At 33.0% G+C, this 22500-nt stretch overlaps 3 protein-coding genes across 4 annotated transcripts in view; 2 read left to right on the top strand and 1 right to left on the bottom strand.

Moving 5' to 3' along the window:
- Positions 1–21770, top strand: part of LOC144959464 (uncharacterized) — a 35637-nt gene extending 13867 nt beyond the window's left edge. For both annotated transcript variants that reach the window (XM_078892069.1, XM_078892068.1), the window contains exons 6-12: positions 780–1011; positions 9094–9312; positions 10275–10355; positions 11547–11846; positions 14960–15307; positions 16820–16927; positions 17556–21770. In XM_078892069.1, the coding sequence (XP_078748195.1) occupies positions 780–1011; positions 9094–9312; positions 10275–10355; positions 11547–11846; positions 14960–15307; positions 16820–16927; positions 17556–18115 (1848 nt within the window). In that variant the 3' untranslated portion in view covers positions 18116–21770. The remainder of the gene's footprint in view (positions 1–779; positions 1012–9093; positions 9313–10274; positions 10356–11546; positions 11847–14959; positions 15308–16819; positions 16928–17555) is intronic.
- LOC144959462 (uncharacterized) overlaps positions 1–22500 on the bottom strand; it is a 382226-nt gene that overhangs the window by 226752 nt on the left and 132974 nt on the right. The window lies entirely within an intron of this gene.
- The window catches only part of LOC144959463 (uncharacterized), a 189690-nt gene that overhangs the window by 122459 nt on the left and 44731 nt on the right, over positions 1–22500 (top strand). The gene's annotated exons all lie outside the window — the stretch shown is intronic.

Below are 22500 nucleotides of genomic sequence, written 5' to 3'. Positions count from 1 at the left end.
AATAAATAAATAAATAAATAAATAAAATTCCCTTTATACATCCCATAGGGGAAATTTGTCTTTAGGGTCTATTCCAAGGGAAGACTGGAATAACACAGGCGTCGGCCGCAGTGCAGCGCCGCAAAATGATCTAGCGCGAGGTGACATGCTCAAGGCCGCACAGCACAGCGGGTATTCGAACTCGGTACCTTTCGGGCACGAAGCGAATACGGTACCGCTGAGCCACGTTGCCCCAATGTGGCTGGGAATATGGGATTACAAGTTGATAAGGGGTTGGGGCTTATTTTATCGGTGGGAGACTCATAGGGGGCTATGTGGTCTAATGGTAAAATGATGGCAATAATTCAGAAAAGTGAGTTGAGCAGGCACTATGTTGATAATAACAAGTGATGAAGAGAGCAAGAAATTGTCTGAAGACACCAGAGAATAAAGTAGAATGATATTAACAGCAGCGAGTTTTTTGTGACCCTGGAATAATGTATGTAACAATTGTTCATTATTCGTTCCATGTAAGTGCCCGTGTTTAGCATTTGTAAACAAGGGACATATTTGACTTGTAGAGACATTTATTGTTGCTTCTGTTATTGGTTTTTATCATTTATAAATACGACTCAAGAGTTCTCCATACATATATATTTTATAGTTGATGTTTCATCAAATTATTTCAAGACATCACATCTAGAGACCCATTATTGCATGTTGCTTATAAAACGTGTATGTTGCTTTATAGATTTCTATAACTAATTCCAAGATCAATATCATCATACACTCTTCTACAGACTTGGATATCCGTGACATCGGGATATATATCCTCCAAGAAAACGACAGATGAAGGTAATGACCCACCCCGTACTGTTTACCACCACTACGGATGTGAATTGAATCTAACCATCAATCAGCTTAGTGGTGCCGGGAACTATGAATTTAGATTTACAGCATACATGAATTTGACAGATATAGGATGGGGTGACACAAAGTCAAAGAGTGGTGATCCTTCAGGAATGAATCTTGGTATGTTTTTAATTATAATAACGATAATAGAGTAAAATACTCCAGTGTTAATTCTATAATAGGTAAAGATGAAGTTAATATTAATTCTTAGGAAAAAACAAGTTGTTATTATTATTATTATTATTATTATTATTATTATTATTATTATTATTATTATTATATTATTATTATTATTATTATTATTATTATTATTATTATTATTATATTATTATTACTTGTAGTAGTAGTAGTAGTAGTAGTAGTAGTAGTAGTAGTAGTAGTAGTAGTAGTAGTAGTAGTAGTAGTAGTAGTAGTAGTAGTAGTAGTAGTAGTAGTAGTAGTAGTAGTAGTAGTAGCAGTGGTAGTATTACTAGTACTATTATTATTACTAATATTATTGATTATTGTTTTTTTTGTTTGTTTTTTTAACCTCAGGAATGGGAGACACCCAATGTTTGTCGTTGCTTTGCCAATTTAGAATTATCTCCGTCTTTTAAATACGACAATTAACAGGTATAGGTATATTGACCTTAAAAAAAAAAAGGAGAAAAAATTATTTGATATTGATCATAATATTATTATAAATAATTACTTTCTACCTCCCGCCATACAGATTTTACTGATTTACAATTAAAAAAAAGAAATGCTCCGAATAGTCTATTTCATCACAATATTGACATTTATTTGAACTTGCAACTTTCATTTTACGAAGCAATATATTGGTAGGGTAAATATCATGCATAATCTTCCATTGTAAAATCCTTAATCTTGATTCTTTTGTAAAAACATAAGGTAAAATCCAATGTTTTGCTTGTAACTCTACGCTTTTCCCCCCCCAAAAGCCCTTAACATGTTCTACTGATCCTTCTCCTCTAACATTTTGGTACAACTCTTTTCTGGAAAGATTTTGAATAATATTCTTTTCTTTGAAATTTTATTACATCTTCTGATTTCGAAACTTTTAGTCGTAATAAAGCGCTTTGGACTACACTATAATCAAGATCTATTCCATTATAATTCCCATATATATCTTTGAATTCCCCAATTGACATGATACGTCTTGAATTGATGTAGATTTGCTTAACGTAAAACATTTTTTTTTGCAATTAGATTAGTTGAAAACAGTACTTTACCTTTAAATTTAATTTTATTATTGTTAAAAATTGGTTCATCTGGGTGAATTTCCATATTTTGATCTTCATGAGGAAAGTTAAGATAATCTATTAAAACATTTTTCCAAAATATGTTTTTCACCAATTTTAACCCTTTGAATTGCTCACTGTTCATATTTGCTTCCAATGTTTTTTTTCCCCAATGCGTCTAAAAAAGTAATTAGATACTATTTTCCAATCGGAACTTTCATCTGAATAAAACTTTTTTCCCCAATTAATCAGAAATGATTTTTGTAAAGAAATTATGTCAATCATGTTCAGGCCTCCATTACTTCTATCGTTACACATGGTCTTTCTTTTTACTTTCTCTTACTTACTTACTTATCCGAACCAGTGACCACCTGAACTCTAGCCCTTCGGTCTTGTGCCATGACGTAGAAGTTAGACGTCTTTTGTAGTTATTCCAGGTGACTATAAAGTGTGTTACTGATGCTTGGATTTGGTGGGAGGAATGTGCATCTCAGGTCTTCAAGAGGTTGACATTCAAGTAAGTGGTGTGTTACTGTTTTTTTTTAACTTTCTCAAAAGCTCTCCTATTTGATGTTTTTTTTTTGCCACAAAAATTTAAAGAACAATCTATTTATTTCCTCTAATACAGTCAACGGGATTGAAATACTCTGCATAATATAAATTAACATAGAAATACCAAAGGTTTTGATTATGTTTATTTTTCCTATCAAAGAAAGGTTCCTTTTTTCCCCATAACTTTAGCATTTTCTTTATGCTTTTAATTTTATGTATCCAATTATTTTTATTTTCCGTAGCTATCATTTTGAAACTGAATATTACTCCTAAAATTTTTAGATCATCAACAATTGGAATCTTGAACAATGAATCTTTCCTAAGGATTTGATTTTTGTTCCGTTGCATAATTTTATATTTACTCTTATTCAAAGTAAGTCCAGAGAATATCGAAAACTCATTAATTTTCTGTAACACATGTTTTAAGTCTTTTTGATCTTTTAGAAAAAAAGTTGTATCGTCAGCATATTGTTTAATAATAAACCTTGTGTTATCTATTATTATTCCTTGAATGTTTTTCTCCTATCTTACTTTAGATGCCATTATTTCTACTCCTAGAATAAAAATTAAAGGAGATATTGTACAACCTTGTCTAACGCCTCTTTGCATTTCAAAATCCCCCGATATATGTCCCCCATTTTTTACACAAACCTTCCTATTATTGAGACTGGTGATAATACAACCTTTGAAATAATTTCCGAAACCAAAGTAATCAAAAATTTTAAATAGAAATGCTGTTGATATAGTGTCGAAAGCCTTTTTATAATCAATTGATAACATTAACGAGGATAAGTTTATTTCTTTTTCATATTCTATTAAATCATCAATTTCCCTAAAAATTATGCAATATTTCTTCCACGAATAAATCCTTTTTGGTCCTTACTAATTATATTACTTATAACCGTTTTAAGTCTGTTTGCCAAGGTTTTGCCAGTATTTTATAATCAGCATTTGTTAATGTTATAGGCCTCCAATTCCCTAAATCTTCCCTATCGATAAATTGATTTTTCGGTATTAACGCTATTACCCCCCTCCTTTGACTGTAACTAAGCATATTTTTAAAAAATACTAAACTCAAAACAGTTGAACATCGCCGTTTTGATCTCATCCCAAAAAACTTTGTAAAATTCTACTGGAATTCCATCTGGCCCTGGGGAGGATCCATTTTTCATTTTTTCCATAGCACTCCTAATTTCATCTAACGTAATGAATCTGTCACAGAATTCTTTCTCTTCATTTTTTATTTTAGGTATAGTGATATTTTTTACATATTCATCACTCAACATTTCTATTGTTTCGTCTTCTTTCAATTCGGTGTTAAGTTCTGAATAATATTTACTAATAGTTTCTATAATTTCCGATTCATTAGTAACATAATTATTTTCATCACTTTTCAATTTATAAATTGTATTGTTTACAGCCCTGGTCTTTTCTAATGATAGAAAGAATCGATTACATTTCTCTCCCTCTTCTATCCACTTGATGCCTGCTCTTACTCTGGCCCCCATTGTTTCTTCTATTTGTTTTATTTCAATTCTTTTCCGCAATTCCAATATTTGTGATAAAATATCGTTGTCGTTAGGGTAATATACTAATTGTTCTTCTAATTCATTAAGGGCTCTTATTTCTTCATTATAAGTATCTGATTTCTTACGAAATTTATATTTGCAGTAGTCTTGTGTAAATTCCTTGATGTCTATTTTAACACATTCCCACCTAAGGTGAGGATCCAACCTTTTGTTTTCTTCTAAGCAACTTTGGGTTTTTTTCTTTCATTAATATTATATATTTTAAGTCACTCAATATTGATACATTCATTTTAAATAAGGAGGGTCCTTTTTGGAAGGATGTGAATTTGAATTTTGATATAACTGCTCTATGATCAGTAAAGGCAATGCCTTTAATTTCTGCTTCTTGTAAAAAAGGTATAAGCATGTTATTTATAAAGATATAATCTAGACGTCTAGCTATCAAAGGATATCTTCTACTCCATGTAAAACTTTTTTTTTCTTTTTTTATGTTTTATTCTCCATGTATCTGTAAAGGCTAATCTATTGATAAAATCATTAAAATTTTCAACATTTTCTTTATCATGTGGATTGCCAGATATTATGTCCAACTCATTATTTACCACAGTGTTAAAGTCCCCTAAACAAATCATTGGTAAATCTAGATTTAATTCCGATTTTGATATTAAAATCTTTCCTAAATGAGAAAAGAAATATTTTTTCTCCTGTGTAATTGATGGAGCGTAAATATTAGCTATTAATTGTGCTTTACTTTTGGATGTCCCCGGAGATAAGACAATGTTCCCACCCCATTCTTTTTCAACTAAATTTGAATCCTCCTCCTACAAATGTGTTTCCTGTAATCCTACTATGTCTATCTTATTTTGCTTGATATTTTAAAAAATTGCATTCCTTTTTTTTTCCTGTTTCTTAATCCACAAACATTTAGTGAAAGGAAACTTAAATATTCTAAACCCCCCCTCTGAGAAAACCGTGCTAAAATTGTTTGGATTCATTTTAATTGAAGTATCTTGAAATTAATAATATTTTATGTTTTAGCATTATTACTTTTACTACAATCTCTTTTTAACACCATTTTTACTCAGATAGTTTTGGTCGACCTCTTTTTCCTTCCTCTTCTGGTGACCCTACTCTCTTTCTACTAGAAGATCTTGTCATAACATAATCCTCCATTGTTTTAAACTTTTTTTTTTTGCCTCCCTCACAACTTGTCTCCCCCTCTCTCTTTTTGCTTCTCTTTCTCTTTCTGTCTCTATCTTTTCTTTTTCTTTCCGACCTCTCCTTTCTTTTTCCTTATCCTCTTCCATGAATTCATTTGATTTTCCTTTTCCACCAATCTCACCTTCTCGCATCTCTCTTACCTGTTCATCGTTACCTCGCTTCTTCTTTCCATTTCCTTCTTTTACCATTTCCATATCTTTTCTTACTTCCTCTCCTCCCCGTCTATTAATTCTATCATGTGTTTTTTTTTGTCCTTATCTGCCACCTCCCGATTCTCTCCACTGTTCATCTCCTTTCTTCTCTCTCCCTTTCTCTCCTCTACTTCTTCCTCATCCTCCACCTCCTTCTCTCCCTCCTCCTCCGTCTCCTCTCTCTCCCCCTCCATTTCTTCTTCCGACTCCTTTTCCGACTCCTCCTCTTTCTCTTCTTCCCTCTCAAAGTTTTCAACTCTATCCTCGTCTGTGTCCACTTCTTTTTCCTCCAGATGCATTGGGCAATCGACTTCCCTATGTCCCCCTGTTTTGCATCTCCTGCAGATGACTTGTTTTCTACATGCTGCGGCACTATGGCCTTGCTCCATGCAATTCCTGCATCTATTGTCATGCATTTCCTTGTAGTACAGGAACCCTTTGAAGATGCCTACGTCTATTATTCTTGGTGTTGGGGCAGTAGGGATACAAATCCAAACCATTCTTCTTCCAGTCACCCAAGTCATCATCCCCTTACCCGCTCCATGACCATTCTACTCGTTGTTTTAAGTCCAAACATCTTGACCTTTTTTTCGATCTCTTCATTGGAGAATGATATTGGGATGACACCGATAAACAATTTAGTGACCGCTATCTCCTTCCCCTCTTCACCCACGAGAATAAATGGGTTTCTCCCATTCAGATCAAGTTTTCTCCCTCTAAGGACGATCCATCTGGCCAGCATTCTTACCCTGGCCTCGTTATTGGAGGGATAAATCCTCCACAGCCGCCCTATTCTTTGGGCCCCTATGAGGGATCCATCCCCTCCCGACTTTTCCGCCGCAAAACATATCTCGTATGTAGTGAAGCGGCTGTCCTCCTCCACCTTTAAAAATACAGGCAAGACTGCAGACATATTCATTAATTATATATAAATTAAATTACTCAATATCCACTAATGTGAGACTTTTTGCAATATGATTGTGTATATAGGTGTGTATGTGTGTGTGTGTGTGTGTGTGTGCTAATAAAAAAATCAGAGAAAGACAGAGAGGGGGGCGGGATATATATATATATATATATATATATATATATATATATATATATATATATATATATATATAAAGAGAGAGAGAGAGAGAGAGAGAGAGCGAGAGATAGAGAGATAAAGAGTAAGAAAAAGGGAGATAGAAAGTGTGTATGTGTGTGTGTGTGTGTGTGTGTTCGTGTGTAATTGTTTCGGCCTGTATACGTGAATATAACTTTATTATTACCTCATTTATTTTAATACAACTCACTAACAAAAAAATAACAAAAAAGGGAGAGAGGCAGAGAGGAGGGGGGGGGGGGGGAAAGGAGGTTTTCCGAACTCTCCCAGCGTTAAGAGAAACGACTCAAATATAAAGAAATGCAGTGCTTGGAGCCCCCGGAACGTCTCCCAAAGAATGTAAGAGAAGATAAGGGAAAATGGAGAGCAATTTATCCCCTAATAATATTCTACTTTATATTCTACTTTAACCCACTACACATTATATATCCTGACCAAAACAAATCAAAAATAGTAATAATAATAATAATAATAATAATAATAATAATAATAATAATAATAATAATAATAATAATAATAATAATAATAATAATAATAATAATAATAATAATGATAATAATAATAATAATAATAATAATAATAATAAATAATAATAATAATAATAATAATAATAATATATAATATGTGAGGGAACAGCGTCAAATAGCTAAGAAGAAAACAATAGTGAAACTATACCCTATCAAAGATAGGGAAGGTTGTAACTGAGAGAAGGAAAGCCACTCAAATATGTAACCTTACCGCAATGTAATCTAACTTTTACTTAACACCAATTATATTAATAACGTTAACCGAAACTAATAAGAAAGGGTACACTAAAAATTATGAATGTCACATACAGAAAACAAAAATAAAAAAATTAGTTGCCTACCTTTCTTCTTTATGTCCGCCACTCAGCGGGACGCTACCGGAAGTCATTATTGATTATTGTTATAAGTATTACCGTAAGTTGTAGATTCATAAATTATGATAAAAATTTATTGTGAAAAAAACCGTTGACAACAAATCACCCGTATGTCATAATATCTAGAATCATTAAACTTTACAAACCTTCCTTATCGACCAAAAAAATAAAATCAAACAACCAAAAACTGCAGACCATTTGTGCTGGATGTTCCATGTATTGAAGTAAATGAAAAATTAATAAGTTGCCAACAGCTTTGAATCGTGAATTCATAGGAGGTCCACAATGGGAGACAATACACACATGATACAACAGGTTAATCAAGTAGGAGGCTGCATTGTAATTTAACTCTCATACTCTTCATAATTCTTCTCTATAACCCAAGGCGTTTTGGTCAGACAACAGCTATTATTTATGTCTCCTTGATATTTTATTTTATTGGCTGTTTATAGCAAGCACCACCTTTTTACACTACGCAACATGAAACTGGATGTACAAGGATAAGGTATTTATTCCATCAACAACTTTGTCCCATCAAAGAAAAATTGTTGTTCACGTCTTTTGATATTTCTTGATGTCAAAACACACCGCCTTAACACGTTCTTCCTGTTTTTCATTTTATGGGATAATGATGTCTTACATTCCAGAGTGGGCAGGGAGGTACTTGTTGTGTCTTCTATAAACCTCTATATCGCTTTCTGTCTTTGTCTTAGAATGAGATTACTTAGTCTTGTCCTCACCCTAGCCAGAGCTCTCGGGTGGGAGGAAACAATCGAATGTATAGTAATAGTTTTGGGAATTGATTTTTTCCATCTCAAACTAAGTATTTTGATAGTGTGATCCTGGAATCTACATTTTCCCTATTTGAACTTATTCCCTTTTGTCTTACCTTTTCTTAGGTGTTTTAATTGTAGTTCTAGAACATTTTACTTTCTCCTTTTCTTTCTGATATGACCTAAATCTACTACATACAAAAAGAAAACATGTCTTACGTTACATTATTTCCTCTCCATGTTTTTATATGTCAGTAAATAATTTGTCATTTAGCTTGAGTCCCATGTAGCCAGAACTTATCCCGGATCCAAAAGCGTGAAACGGACAATAGGAATTGTTTGCTACTCAATTGATCGAACGCTGTATTTCGGAAAGCAGTTTTCACCTTGTAGACCAGACCGAGATACTCGGTCACTGTTGAGTGACAAGGAGGTAAGGGTAGGGGGAAATAACTCAACAACCCCATAGTGATATGGTGTACGCAAAAAATAATGAAGGAAAAAAAGATCTCCTTTCTGACATAGAAGCTTTACATGATATTTATATATTTTGAATCTCTTGTTCATTCAAGGCATCAGACTTTTATAATTTGTTCTGTATTCATTACTGGTCATTTCAATTCATTACTAAACGCATCTCATCTATAGTCTACTAATACTATATAAATGCCGCTGATCTCATTCCCCAGTGTTACCGGAAGTAGAATTGATAAATTGTCCCAATGACGGAGATTCAACCCAAGGTTACATCAAAAGAGGGGACACAACTAGGACATGTCATTGTCATCTGAAGGAAGTGGGAAATCCTCCAGGTGTACCACAGTGGCTGAATTCAGATGGAAATCTTGTTGGAAATATAATCAACAATGAAAACACCTTATCTCTACCTGTCATCTATAACCCTAATGGTGGGTGATTATTCCATATTTTATGTATGTGACAAATTTACCCATTATGCCAGTGTTCATTAATGTAAATGCTGTTTGTATAAAAAAGGATGTATGTAGATTCTCAACCTTTTCATTATGTGGCTTCGCAATTTTCCAACCCGTTCAAATGTAATTTTTCCAAACATTTATTTGATTACAATATATACTCTATCATAAATATTATATAATATCTTGGTAGGCCCTAAAATTTTTAGGTGAAGCGTGGCTTAGCGGAAAGATATGTACTTTGTACCGGATAGGTACCAAGTTCGATCACCCGCCGCTGTGCTGTGTCGCCTTGAGCAAGTCACCTCGCCCTGCCTCAATATGCGGCACTGCATTGCGTCTTAGGCCTCCCTTATCCTAGTCTTCCCTTGGAGTAGACTGTAGAAACACATTTCCCCTATCGGATGAATAGAGGGAATATTAAATAGAACAGCTTGCATTAGTACTTGCTTACACCTTGTAAACAGGAGTCGCTTACATAGATTGAATCTGATAGATGTGAGGTATCTGTTCAAGGGAATCATAATATAAATGTGCCTGTGTTATAAATGAATCTATACATAAATCATTTACATTTACAAGATTCTAACATAATTGTTGCCATCAAGATACGATCGGCATCATGATTCAGAAGGTCTTTGTTGTGCATGAAAAATGGAGTAAATTTAGTCACGTTATTAATTATGTGCTCGGTGAAAGAACGTCAATGTTTTGGTCGTTTGATCATTAATATAGCGGATTAGAACAGAATATTTGATGAGTGCTTTTGAAAATTAAATTAGATTACACAATAATTCACAAACAGGCCTGGTACATGTCACATTACAAAACTGGGACCATTATTCGTTCATTTTAAAAATAGAAACTGTTTGCGAAGAATACAAATTTGATACCATAAAACATTCATGTTACTTCCATATTTCTTCTATCTGCAGACCAACGTCCAAGCTACACATGTAGAGGATATTCTAATCTTGGAGCTGGAAATTCTTTAACTTATACTTCAAAATTTTCCTGTAAGTTCGATTTGGCATTTTGTATTTTTGTTTCCAGATAAATAAACAGGGCATTATATTCCTGTTAGGCGTGTTGTATTGGATTTCGACTTTACAAAACAACAATAAAAAGAATAGATATTTTCATTTGATAATTATGTAGATCCTAGTTTTATCTATGAAAAACAAAGAGGACATGAAAACATAATATATTATTGATTAGTAGTAGTAGTAGTAGTAGTAGTAGTAGTAGTAGTAGTAGTAGTAGTAGTAGTAGTAGTAGTAGTAGTAGTAGTAGTAGTAGTAGTAGTAGTAGTGTAGTATAGTAGTAGTATTACTACCTTTGATAAAAAGTCTGAGTTAACCCTTAATGTCCAATGTAAGTAAAAGTATGGAATAGAATAACAAAAATAGACTACATATAAGTTAATTGCCACATTACAATATTCTATAGTGTGTTAATAGTTAATTTTAACAATATCACGAATGATCTAAAGGCTATATGACTGAAGAAGAATATATTTATATTATAGTGGTGAAATGATGTTTAAAATATATTGACCTCCTGTGTAGAATTATTTAAAAATTCAGAATCTTTATGTCTTAGTGACTGCAATGTATAATTATTAGAACAAGACTATTATATCAAAGTTTACTTATCCGAACCAGCGACCACCTGAGCTCTAGCCCTTCGGTCTATATAGTTATTAGAACAAGACTATTATATCAATGTTTAAGAATCATTGACCCTCAGTAAAAAATGGTAAAAGTTTTTGTATTACATATGGTCATTAGACGGAGAAAGTTAACATGGGGTGAGAAATGAAATAACTAATATAAGGAGATAAAAGTAATCTCTACGATACAATCATTCCGAACCATATTTTTATAAGGGAGACATATTTTAGATATTTTTATTGAAATATGTTCAGTAATTTCCTTCTGTTGCCAAAAGATGAATGCATTCTTCTAAATGTTAACAAATGTTCTTAGTATTTCATATTCGGTCAATATCAATGTAATTAAGCACTTTCATAATTTATCAACTGCTTGTGCTTTGGCAAAAAATCTTTCAAGTTTTGACTGGTATAAATTCTTCGTCAACAAGCAGTAAGAAAATATATTCTGATCCTAAAGACAACATAGTTCTGCCTCCTAAAAGATAAGTCAATAAATATCACATATTATCATGTGCCTTTTAACCAAATGCAGACACAGCCACAGTGGAAGAATACAAAGCCAACTCAGAGTCTTCAGTACTGACGGTATCAGCTGATGACACGGTGACTTTTGTGTGTCGTGCCGAGGGCAATCCAAAACCTGATGTGTCAATACAAGGTCAAAGGTCAGATGAATTTGACAATACAGAAGACCAGCCATGGGGATTATATGGCATTACTAAAACAACAACGAAAAAGATGTCATGCAAGGATACAGACATTTATAGTTGTGTGGCTGACAATAAGATTGGAGATTGGACGAATAGAAAGGCAGTCACTGTCTTTGTCAAATGTAAGTATTTTATTTCGAATCCACTTATTATTTAACTAAATTTTTAATTTTCAAAATGACTTTGATTAATTTTTTTTTATCAGCGGGAATAAGCGGATGGCAAAATAAGAATCTAATGTGGCGCTCATCTTGATTTAGCAGGTAAGAGGGTTTCTTGCCTGTGTAATATTGATATGTGGTCGACCGTATGACACTCGTGCTGCAATCTCGAGGTGAATTTTTTAAGCTGGAAAAAATGTTTTAAAGAGAATTCTTCTTCTTCTTCCAGTTTTCATCTGCGTTTGTTGCGAAGTTAAAATGTAATTCAGTTGGATTGAACCTCGACTTAGCTATAGCAATCCTGTTTTTCACTTCCAGCTCATTCTTTCCGTTGTTGGTTATTGTCTGTCCAAGATATTTAAAAGAATCTACTTCTTCGATGTTTTGCTTATTAATTTGGACTTTTCCGATTTTTTCAGGCTTCTTTGACATGACCATTAGCTTCGTCTTTTGAACATTCATCTCTAGACCCTTTGCTGTACTGTTTAGGTTTACTTGATTTGCAAGGATCTGTAGAGTTGTCTCATTCGATGCCAACAATACTGTATCATCTGCATATCTCAGATTATTTATCCTCCTACCTCCAATAACAATACCTGGAATGTGCTCGGTTTTACGGAAGATAAACTCTGTGTACAGGTTAAATAGATATGGGGAGAGGATACATCCTTGACGAACTCCTCTTTTAATTGGCGTGAAAGGTGACAGATCGCCCTGAATCCTGATGGCTGCTTTTTTATGCCAATATAGATTTGTGATTAGCCGTATATTTTTGCCATCAATGCCTGCCTTTTCCAGACATGTCATTAATTCTCCATGCTTTCTCCTATAAAATGCTTTTGCGTAATTGATAAAGCATGCATAGATTTCTTTTTGATGATCAAGGTATTTTTGTGGGATATTATTTAAACAGAAAATTGCTTCTCTTGTCCCATTATTTTTTCTAAAGCCAAACTGTACATCGCCAACTTCATTATCGATGGTAGACCTGATTCTCTCTAGGATGATCTTCAATAATAATTTAGTTACATGTGGCATCAGACTTATTGTGCGGAAATCACTGCAAGTTGTCGCCTTTGGTTTTTTCGGTAGCGTGATGTAAACCGATTTGGCAAGTTCGTCTGGAATATAGCCTGTATTGTGAATACCATTAAAGAGATCTGTTAGTTTCACAATTGAGAATTCTTTCAAAATTTTTAGCATTTCTGTTACAATGCCATCTTCACCCTCAGCCTTGCTATCTTTCGTATTTTTCAATGCATTTTCTATCTCACATGCGAGTATTGGAGGACCGTCAGTGTTGCTTGGCAAAGGTATTTGGGGCCTGTCATCATCAAATAACGCGCCAATGTATTGACACCATCTTTCCTTTATATCCTCTTTCTCAAATAATATTTTACCATTCTTGTCTTTAATACAGTTATTGTTGTTAGTGGTGCGTTTTTTGCCCGAAATTTGTCTTATTTCCTCGTGGGCTGCTTTTCCATCTAGGCCAAATATTTCGATCATCCTGCATTTGTGGTTAAGCCAATTTTCTTTTGCTATGCGACATTTGTGTTGGATTTTCTTATTCAGCGCTTCATACTCTGGTTTGTTCTTTATTTGTTTACGTTCTGACATGAGATCCAAAATTTCTGGTGTCATATGTGATATCATATCATATCATATCATATCATTGCTTTCTTGTTCTTTTCTCCTTCTTTGGATTATCCTTATTACCGAATTTTATGCTGTCTTTGAATATGTTCCATTTTATATCAATTTTTTCAATTTCATTTGCTTGTGAGAATTGTTCTTGTGATTCAATAAGTAGATCATCATATATGTTCGAAACAGAGACATTATATTTCTCCTGTAATTCTGATGACCATTTTAGACGATCGATGTCCAATTTTTAAAAATTATCTTTGGTTTTTTAATTTTCTTTAGCTTTAACGTTAGCTTTGCAATAAGTGGGTTATGGTCAGAATTAATATCAGCTCCCGGGTATGTTTGGCATGATTTTACACTGTTGCGAAACCTTTTCCTGATCATAATGTGATCTATTTGATTTCTACACCAGTCCCCTGGGCTTTTCCATGTGTATAATTTTCTCTTTGGTTTTTTGGAAAAAGGTGTTGGTAACAATCAGCTCATTTTCAATGCAGAATTGAACTAGTCTGTCTCCACGCTCATTTCTAACCCCAAGTCCATATTGGCCAACCACGTCACTCTCCTTCCCGTTCCCAATTTTAGCATTTAGTTCACCCATGACAATTAACACATCCGTTGATTTTACGTGTTTCAACATACTTTGTAATTCTTCGTAGTATATATCAATGTCCTCATCCGAATAATCAATTGTGGGTGCATATGTCTGGATGATTGACATGTCAAAAGGTCTGGCTCTCAATTTTATCATCATGTTTCTGGAACTTACAGCATATATACCTATAATATATTTGAAAAGAGAATTATGAACTTAATATTTACCCGTCACAGAGTCTAAAAGAAAATATAAGGACGACAGAATGGCATTATTCTTAATTACTACTTCTTGTAAAGGACTCCGAGTGATAGGTTTGTGTGACAAGATTATTTAGGCAATTAAAACCAGTTTGTGAGTCATTTTGTCCTCTAATATTGTTCTAAACTGAATCCAGTTCTAAGTTGATAAAGAGAACATGTCTATGATATGATTCACATTTGTTTCCTCATAACATGTAAAAACAAACTTGAATTCTTTCAAATGTTCAAAATTATCAAAACAACATCTGGTTGCAACCATTTTTAAAATTTCCTATAAGTTATGTATAAAAGTTATTGGAACGATATATAATTTTCATGTTATCAGTAAACGTGTGGTGTGTATGCAATCAAACGATAGTCCTGTGATAATTGTAACATATTACAATTGTTTACCTAACAAAGAAACATGTGAGAGAAGAAGTGGCGAAAAGCGGGGAGAAGTAGGATGGGGATGAGGGGAGGAGGAGATGTAGGACTGTAGCTTTAAAGATAATCAGAATAAACACATCGATTTCACCATTCTAATGTGACTGATGAATATAAATTACCGCCCAATTTAATTCCAGGTGTACCAGAGCTGGCGTCAGACTTTGATACAACAGAGTACACACCTATGAATGGGACAACTTTGAATGTAATCATTCCCATCATTGGTTACCCCAAACCACAGGTGTACACTTTGAAGAAAGTCTCAGACAATAACAGAGGAAGAAGAAGACGTGCTGTGTCATCAGAGATAGTTGATGACAGCTTATATTATGTGTTATATGTACCAGGGCACGTCCCAGAGGGCACTGTGTATCTACACATTCTTCGATTTACTAATAAAAAATCTGGTCAGTATGTATTGACCATTGACAACGGAATTGGTGATGGATTGGACTACAGCTCCAACGTCACCAGAGCAACAGCAGGTGTGAAGAAACACAAAAAACAATATTAATTTTTTTTTCCAATTTGTTGGTTAAAGTTGTAAGAACTGCCTTCAATGTTGCGTCCCATGTTAATCTTTCTATGTTATCATTGGTCACAGTTTGTCACAGACCCAGCTTGTCACAGGATCCAGACTAGGCAAATAGGGATTAGATAATTTCTTTCTAATATCGGTAGAAAAAGAAAATTGAGAGTATTTTAAGCTCACGTTCGTGGTAAGTTTGTCACAGGGTCTGTTCAAAACTACACTGGCGGACAAAATTACTGATAAAGAACGTGGATGGTGGTACAGTTATATTTATTTTTTAAAGTTACACAATTATGGTATCATTGTATCTACTAGACACCATAAAGGGAGAGCAACGTATTTTTAACACACACATTTTTTTCATATAATATATTATCGTATTAAATAAAAGAGTTGAATCACAGCTTAATGGATACGAGTCATTCAAATTTATTTTAAAAAGGAGGCAGGTATCAATAGATAAATAGACTACTTCAATTAAAAATAAAAGTAATAAATGATCTATCATGTTTCTTTTTATTTTTTGAAAAGATCTGTAGAATTAATATCTGTTTTGAAATTATAACGTATTAGTGTGGTGGGGAATAAAGCCCCATATAAATGGCACCTCTGTGTGTTGTCGTTGTTTTGCTTTTTGTTTTTTTTTGTGTGTTTTTCTTGGGGGGAGGAGGGTGTTTTGTTTATTTGTTTTGTTTTTCGTTTGGTTTTTCGTTTTTGTTTTTGGTGGGGTTTTTTTTTTTGGTGGGGGGGGGGGGGGGGATGGGGGGTTGTGATTTTTTTTTGTGGCGTGTACTCCAATGTCACTTGGGTTAAGTGAGACCCAGGATTTGTGGGCTGGTTATTTCTGGTAATGGGCCTGTAATTAATGAAGATAGTTGCTGTTAAAAAAGCTTCAAGGAACGATGTTCAATTTTTTATAAAAGAAAAGGAGATACCGGGATCCCGATGGAGGAATTGTGGAAATGAATTAATGCCAGGCATTTCTTCTCCTCATTCCTTTTAAAAATTTACTGTTTTAGCAGCTGCTTTCACATAATAATATAATTCTATTTAGCAGAGCAGTGCCACAGTCAACAAAATTTGCAGTGCTTTTTTTCTTAAATAAAAACATACAAACAAGTAATTCTCTTCCCGTGGAATTAAACAAAGAAAGCAATTGGCAGAAGGATTTCATTGACGTTAAGGGTTAACCGTGGAAATCCACCCCCCCCCCTTAACATTTCATATGACTGGTCCTGAAAAGGGTTATGTATAGAGAACCGGTAAATATGACGCAAATATCATGAATAATTTAGTTTTCAAACACTAAAGTTGCCATTGGTTTTTTCACAATACGTTTTAGACTAGGCATTGAATATATAACTAAATACTATTCCTAACTAAACATTTTATGATTGATAATAGAATCTTTTGAAAATGTGATTCTGGTAGATCATGGCACCTTGACGAATGTTTTATTTTACAGAGATAAAGAATGGTGACAATGATGATAGTCTCATGACCGGTTTTGGAATTGGGCATGCTGTTGGATTTGTAACCATGGCCATCATTTCCTTTATTATATGGATGACAGGTATTATTGCTCCCAACCAGAGATAGGACAAAAATTATGCATGATTTATCTTGTAATGAAAACTAAAAAGTATTTTGTTCAGAAAATTACCCCACATATTAAGATTTGGCATTTCAGGTTATACTTTTAGTAGCTTTAATTTCTTTTTCCTTATCGCTTTTACGATTTGTCTACTTGGGTTCCGTCCTTCGAATGGTTGTATTATTATTATTATTATTATTATTATTATTATTATTATTATTATTATTATTATTATTATTATTATTATTATTATTATATTATTATTATATTATTATATATTATTATTATTATTATTATTATTATTATTATTATTATTATTATTATTATTATTATTATTATTATTATTATTATATTATTTTATTATTATATTATATTATTATTATTATTAGTAGTATAGTAGTAGTAGTAGTAGTAGTAGTAGTAGTAGTAGTAGTAGTAGTAGTAGTAGTAGTAGTAGTAGTAGTAGTAGTAGTAGTAGTAGTAGTAGTAGTAGTAGTAATAGTAGTAGTAATAGTAGTAGCAGTTGTTGTTGTTTTTTTTTTAACTCATAAGGTCATTTTCAGATTCTTGATTTACTTCACTGGCATTCTGTTATATTCCACTTCAGTTCGAAGAAGGAGACTGTCACGTAAAAAAGACGCAGAATATCAAACACCAAAAGACAATCTAAACACATTTGAAAAAGATGGAGCACAATCTCAACAACAACAAAAACAACAACAACAACAACAACAACAACAACAACAACAGCAACAACGACGACGAGATGACCAACACCAATCCCATTACCAAGAAATACAGCTGGATGACTACGACAGGCTGAATGTAAATGATGTTCAGGAGTCTCACACTCGACAGGACAGGTCCCCGGGATATACTGACATTGTCCTTAGCGGTGCAGATAATCACGGTGTACAAAATGACAAAACCACATTGAATGCCTCAGACCCAACCAACGTCAATGATGATTGTGGAATCTATGTGGAACCAGATTCTCAAGAAAGATCCGATGATCTGAATGTGCCAATAGCTGATGAAGAGAGAAAGTGTGTAAATTTCAATAAGATTCCAACAAGCAGACGTGTTCTTGGTCAAGGAGATTATCAGAATTCACCCAAAATGGAGGACGATGATGGCTACTTGTATCCCCTTGATACTAAGAAATAGAAATGACGCATGCATTCACCATTTTAATTGCAATAATTGTATCACAAAAGGTAATCATTGTTCTAATCCGATATCTATCTATTATATTTGATGATATTCAATAGTTTTGATTTAATTTAGGATTTTTATCTTGGGTTGGGGGTAGAATCGGCTGATAATGGTATCGTTTCTAGTTTGTTGAATTATTTTAAAAATCCAATTAAACTATATTAGATTAATTGAATTATTAAATGACTGGTTTGGAATTATGTATTATTTAGTTGTAATTTTTTCAATATAAAGACCCGAAATGGACTGAGCAAGAAAGAAAATCACAAGGAAACATTATCCCAAAAATCTCGACTTGGAGAATGTTGATGTTTACTTATATATGAGATTTTAATTGTTTCTAAATCATGTGGTTGGACATCTGAAAATTTGTATAGAGCATATGTTATTTCGAGAAATGCATTAATTTACACATCTAGATTCCTGCTTGATGTATATCGCAAATTTCTCAAATAATAAAACAATTAGATGAGTGATTCTAAATAAAAATTAGTCTTTAAATTTCAAATGTATCATTGAAACTGAAATGTTTTAGATGCGAAATGAGTATCACATTGAATATAAGGAATATCAGAATTGAATCCGAACAGATTAATATCATAAATATATCAATTATTCTGTTCATTAGAATCTCTGTAACTTGAATTATTAATATCATAGATGGCTTGCTTCAATTTGTGACTAAATGATCTAGTGAAATCAATTTTTAAAAAACCAACTTAAATAAAGTATCTAATATGTTTTTCTGTAAAAAACTGATATAAGAATAAAACATTTGCCCCGCTTGCACATTATTTTGTATACATTTACGAACATATTCTCTAATTGTTAATCACATGTTATTTACACAGGACAGCATTAATCATTCAGACACCATTATTATTGTTTTCTTTTGTACAAACAAGTGTCAGGTCAATCTAATACACAATTGTTTAGACCCATAACTCGGCACATGCAGTTCCTCTTATTGTTTATCAACGTATCTTTTTGCCAAGAAATGTCCTTACATCTTGATGATAATTTTCGACCATTATCGATGAACACATGGCATCTACTATCTCAAAATATTATGCTAAGATGAACTGAGTCCCAAAAAGTCAATAAAGAATATCATTTATTATAACCGCTACTTCAAACCGCAATCTCTATATGTGAAAGTTGTGTCACGAACAGATCATTCCATAGAAACTACGACATTTTGAGTTCAACCAAATACAAATGCTACAATGTTTTTATGTTTTCTTTTAAATTTTATTATTTGTTAGTAATGATAACAATTTTTTATTCTATTGCTTTTTGATGTATGTACCTGTATTTTAAAAATGTCTGTTAATTTTAGAAATTTCTTGTCATTTCTAATCTTTTCCACTATAAATTTTGAAGCAAGGATAATGTCGATACAAAGGATTCTTATTTGGATTCATTACTTTGATTTCATTCAATTCTACTGAGCTTTTATTCGATTTATTTAGATATGTGTAGATTTTGAAATAATTTTTGATATTTTTATTTTTAATATGTATTATTTAAATGTTTATGCCATAAACATATAGTGAGCAAAGTGTACTTTTTAGCATTTTTGATACAATGATTTCTATCTGTTTGATACAGCCATAGTCTTAAGGAACCAGTAATTTGTGTGTGTATATATGTTTGTGTGTGTGTGTATCTGTGTGTTGTGGAACTAAAGATAGAAAAAAATGACTTGTTTGGTCTCATAATTTATTCTGTCATCGGGAAGTGGAAAAAGGGGTTTAGGCCCAATTGAAATACAACCTAAAACTTCCAAAGTTCAAAGTCGCATATCTTTTATATCGATTGCTTTGCCGTGTGGGTTGTAGTGTTAAAAGTTTAGAATTAAACATGCTTTCTATCGTAAATACAATCTTTGCTGTATGCATGACTTGAGAAAAAAATGGCTTTGGGGTAGCTATGCAAGACAAATATTGAGTTTTCGCAAGGTAAGAACTTGTAATATGTCTCCACAAGAGCGTATATAACATTAATCCTAAGTTTGATATTATTTGCTGTAAATTAAAGTTCAATTATAAAGTTCATCCCGACTTAATAACCATTTGATTAGGTGGGTAACAAATATTGTCGAATTGATTGTAGAATACAAGAATATTCAAAACTGATATGATGATTTTTGTCCCAGGGTCATGAAGGTGGTTGCGTTAAGTACAACTAATTCGCTAATAACTGTTTGAAATATTGGTAAGATTATATCCAGTTTTTAAAAAATATGTTTTGATTTGTGTAATTTATCAATAAGTAAATATTGCATGTTTCACTTGTGTATGCAATAGAAAGAAAGAAAGTGATTTTAGTACTGTCCATATTCGATCTTCTATTCCCACTTTTCATATCAATTCGTATCAATATTCTTGTGAGTCCCCCGCTCCATCTTTTAAATATAGATTTATATATATTTAGTGACTTTTTACCTGGGGTAATCATTGTAAAATTAGTGGATGAAAAAAAGTCAAGTTGAGACATCAGAGAGAAGGCACTGGTGGATGAAGATAAAGCTTGAACGTGCCAGGCAAAGCAAGACAAATAATAAAAATAAAAATAAAAACATCATAAACAAGTTTTCGTCGATTGGGGTCGAACTTCAGACCTAATTACCGTTAGATCTGCTACAAATATACAACATAGGTATCTGATAGGATGCATATCGTTTTTTCTATACTTTTCACAAGGGTACGCCTTTTACGGTGTGAACCTTCGCATGCATCACACAACACAAACATTGAACGCGATGGGATAAAAACCAAGTCATTTGCGTATAAGAGTATTTTTAAATGGGGTTCCGGATAGCTCAGTTGGTAGCGCACTCGCTTCACACGCAAAGAGACCATGATCGATATCGGGTGTAGTCCAAAGAAATAATTCTGATCGTCTGTTCTTCGCCAAGCATGAATGTGTAGCTGAGTCTGTTAGATTTCACGTAAAGTACTTTGCGACGGACCAGCGTCCTATCCAAAGGATTGCAAGCCATTGCTATTGTCTGTTTTACGCTATAGAAACGGAATAACCCCCGGCTCCATGAAAACAATGACTCTCAAAGACTTTATGTTGTTTTGTACAAAATATCAAAATATCATGATAAACCCGTGCCTTTCACTTTATAGACATCAAGACGTCATGTGTCACCGGAAGTAAATTAAGTTGCTTTTATTTAAAAACCCTTTGCATGTGACAGTCTTCTCCTTTAAAGGAAATAACTGCTTTAATCATTTTATCAGGTGTTATTTTTTGCATAAAATCTTTAAAATAAAGAACACCGGCAGCATTTCGATCCGACATTTAGATTTTAGCTCTCATTTGTTACATCTGAATGTATCGTCATTCATTCTGAATTGAACAGGTACATTGACAAGATATTCTTTTCAAATCAAATCTATCCATCCATAATATATCATAGAATACTTAAGCGTTACATTTTATATATTAATTGTAATATAACGAATATACTCTAATATTACTATTACTTCTATTTTGCTTACTATATTGCTTTAAACAAATGTAAATCAATTTCATAACGCATATATTTGTTATCATTTTATTTTACGTATGTTATTGAATAAAGATTATTCATTTATTTGTTTATTTATTATCTTTTATTTAGTATTGTATCCTTGTTAAATTGGCAAAAGGTAAGAAATGATCTCCAGTTAAAGTAAAGTCGAACTCCAAGAACGAAGAGTTAATTTTGTTCATGACATACGGTGGTATAATCGCGGGATGGTTTAAGTAATTATCAATGCAGTCAATACGTCTCAGGTCTTATTTGTATTGATACCTATTCTCTCATTGTTACATATATATCCCTATCCCGTTAGGGCTATTATTAAATTAGATCTGTGGAGCTGTCAAGGGCTCGTTGATTGGAAACTTTTCAACATCTCTGATCATAAGAAAAACAAGATTCTGCAGTCACATATCTGGATATCGGGTTACGCATTATTCAACCATCGGGTTAACTACACATGATATTTGATCACGTGCTGCATGAGGACATATACTCACTAAACAAAGGAGGATTCGATCCAACAAAACAGAGACCAAGAAATCATTCACGAACCAGCAAGCAAAGAAAAAACCCTCTACCCCAAGAATTCAACAAATAAGCTAAGAACAATACATGAAATGAGTCGCATACTGTAAACGAGAGAATGAAAATTAACTTGCCCATGGCCTAACTTTAATAATTAAAAGTCAACGGCTATTCAATAGTTTAAGTATGTGTTAACATGTTAAATGCGTGAGGTTATACTATTGATATATATTAAAATATAAATATTTTAAAGGGGATTAATGCTTATCGTATG

Source organism: Berghia stephanieae, chromosome 14 (assembly GCF_034508935.2).
Source record: "Berghia stephanieae isolate SIO BIC M18660-M18661 chromosome 14, UCSD_Bste_1.3, whole genome shotgun sequence".
Taxonomy (NCBI): Eukaryota; Metazoa; Mollusca; class Gastropoda; order Nudibranchia; family Aeolidiidae; genus Berghia; species Berghia stephanieae.
This window is presented reverse-complemented; position numbering and strand designations above follow the sequence as displayed.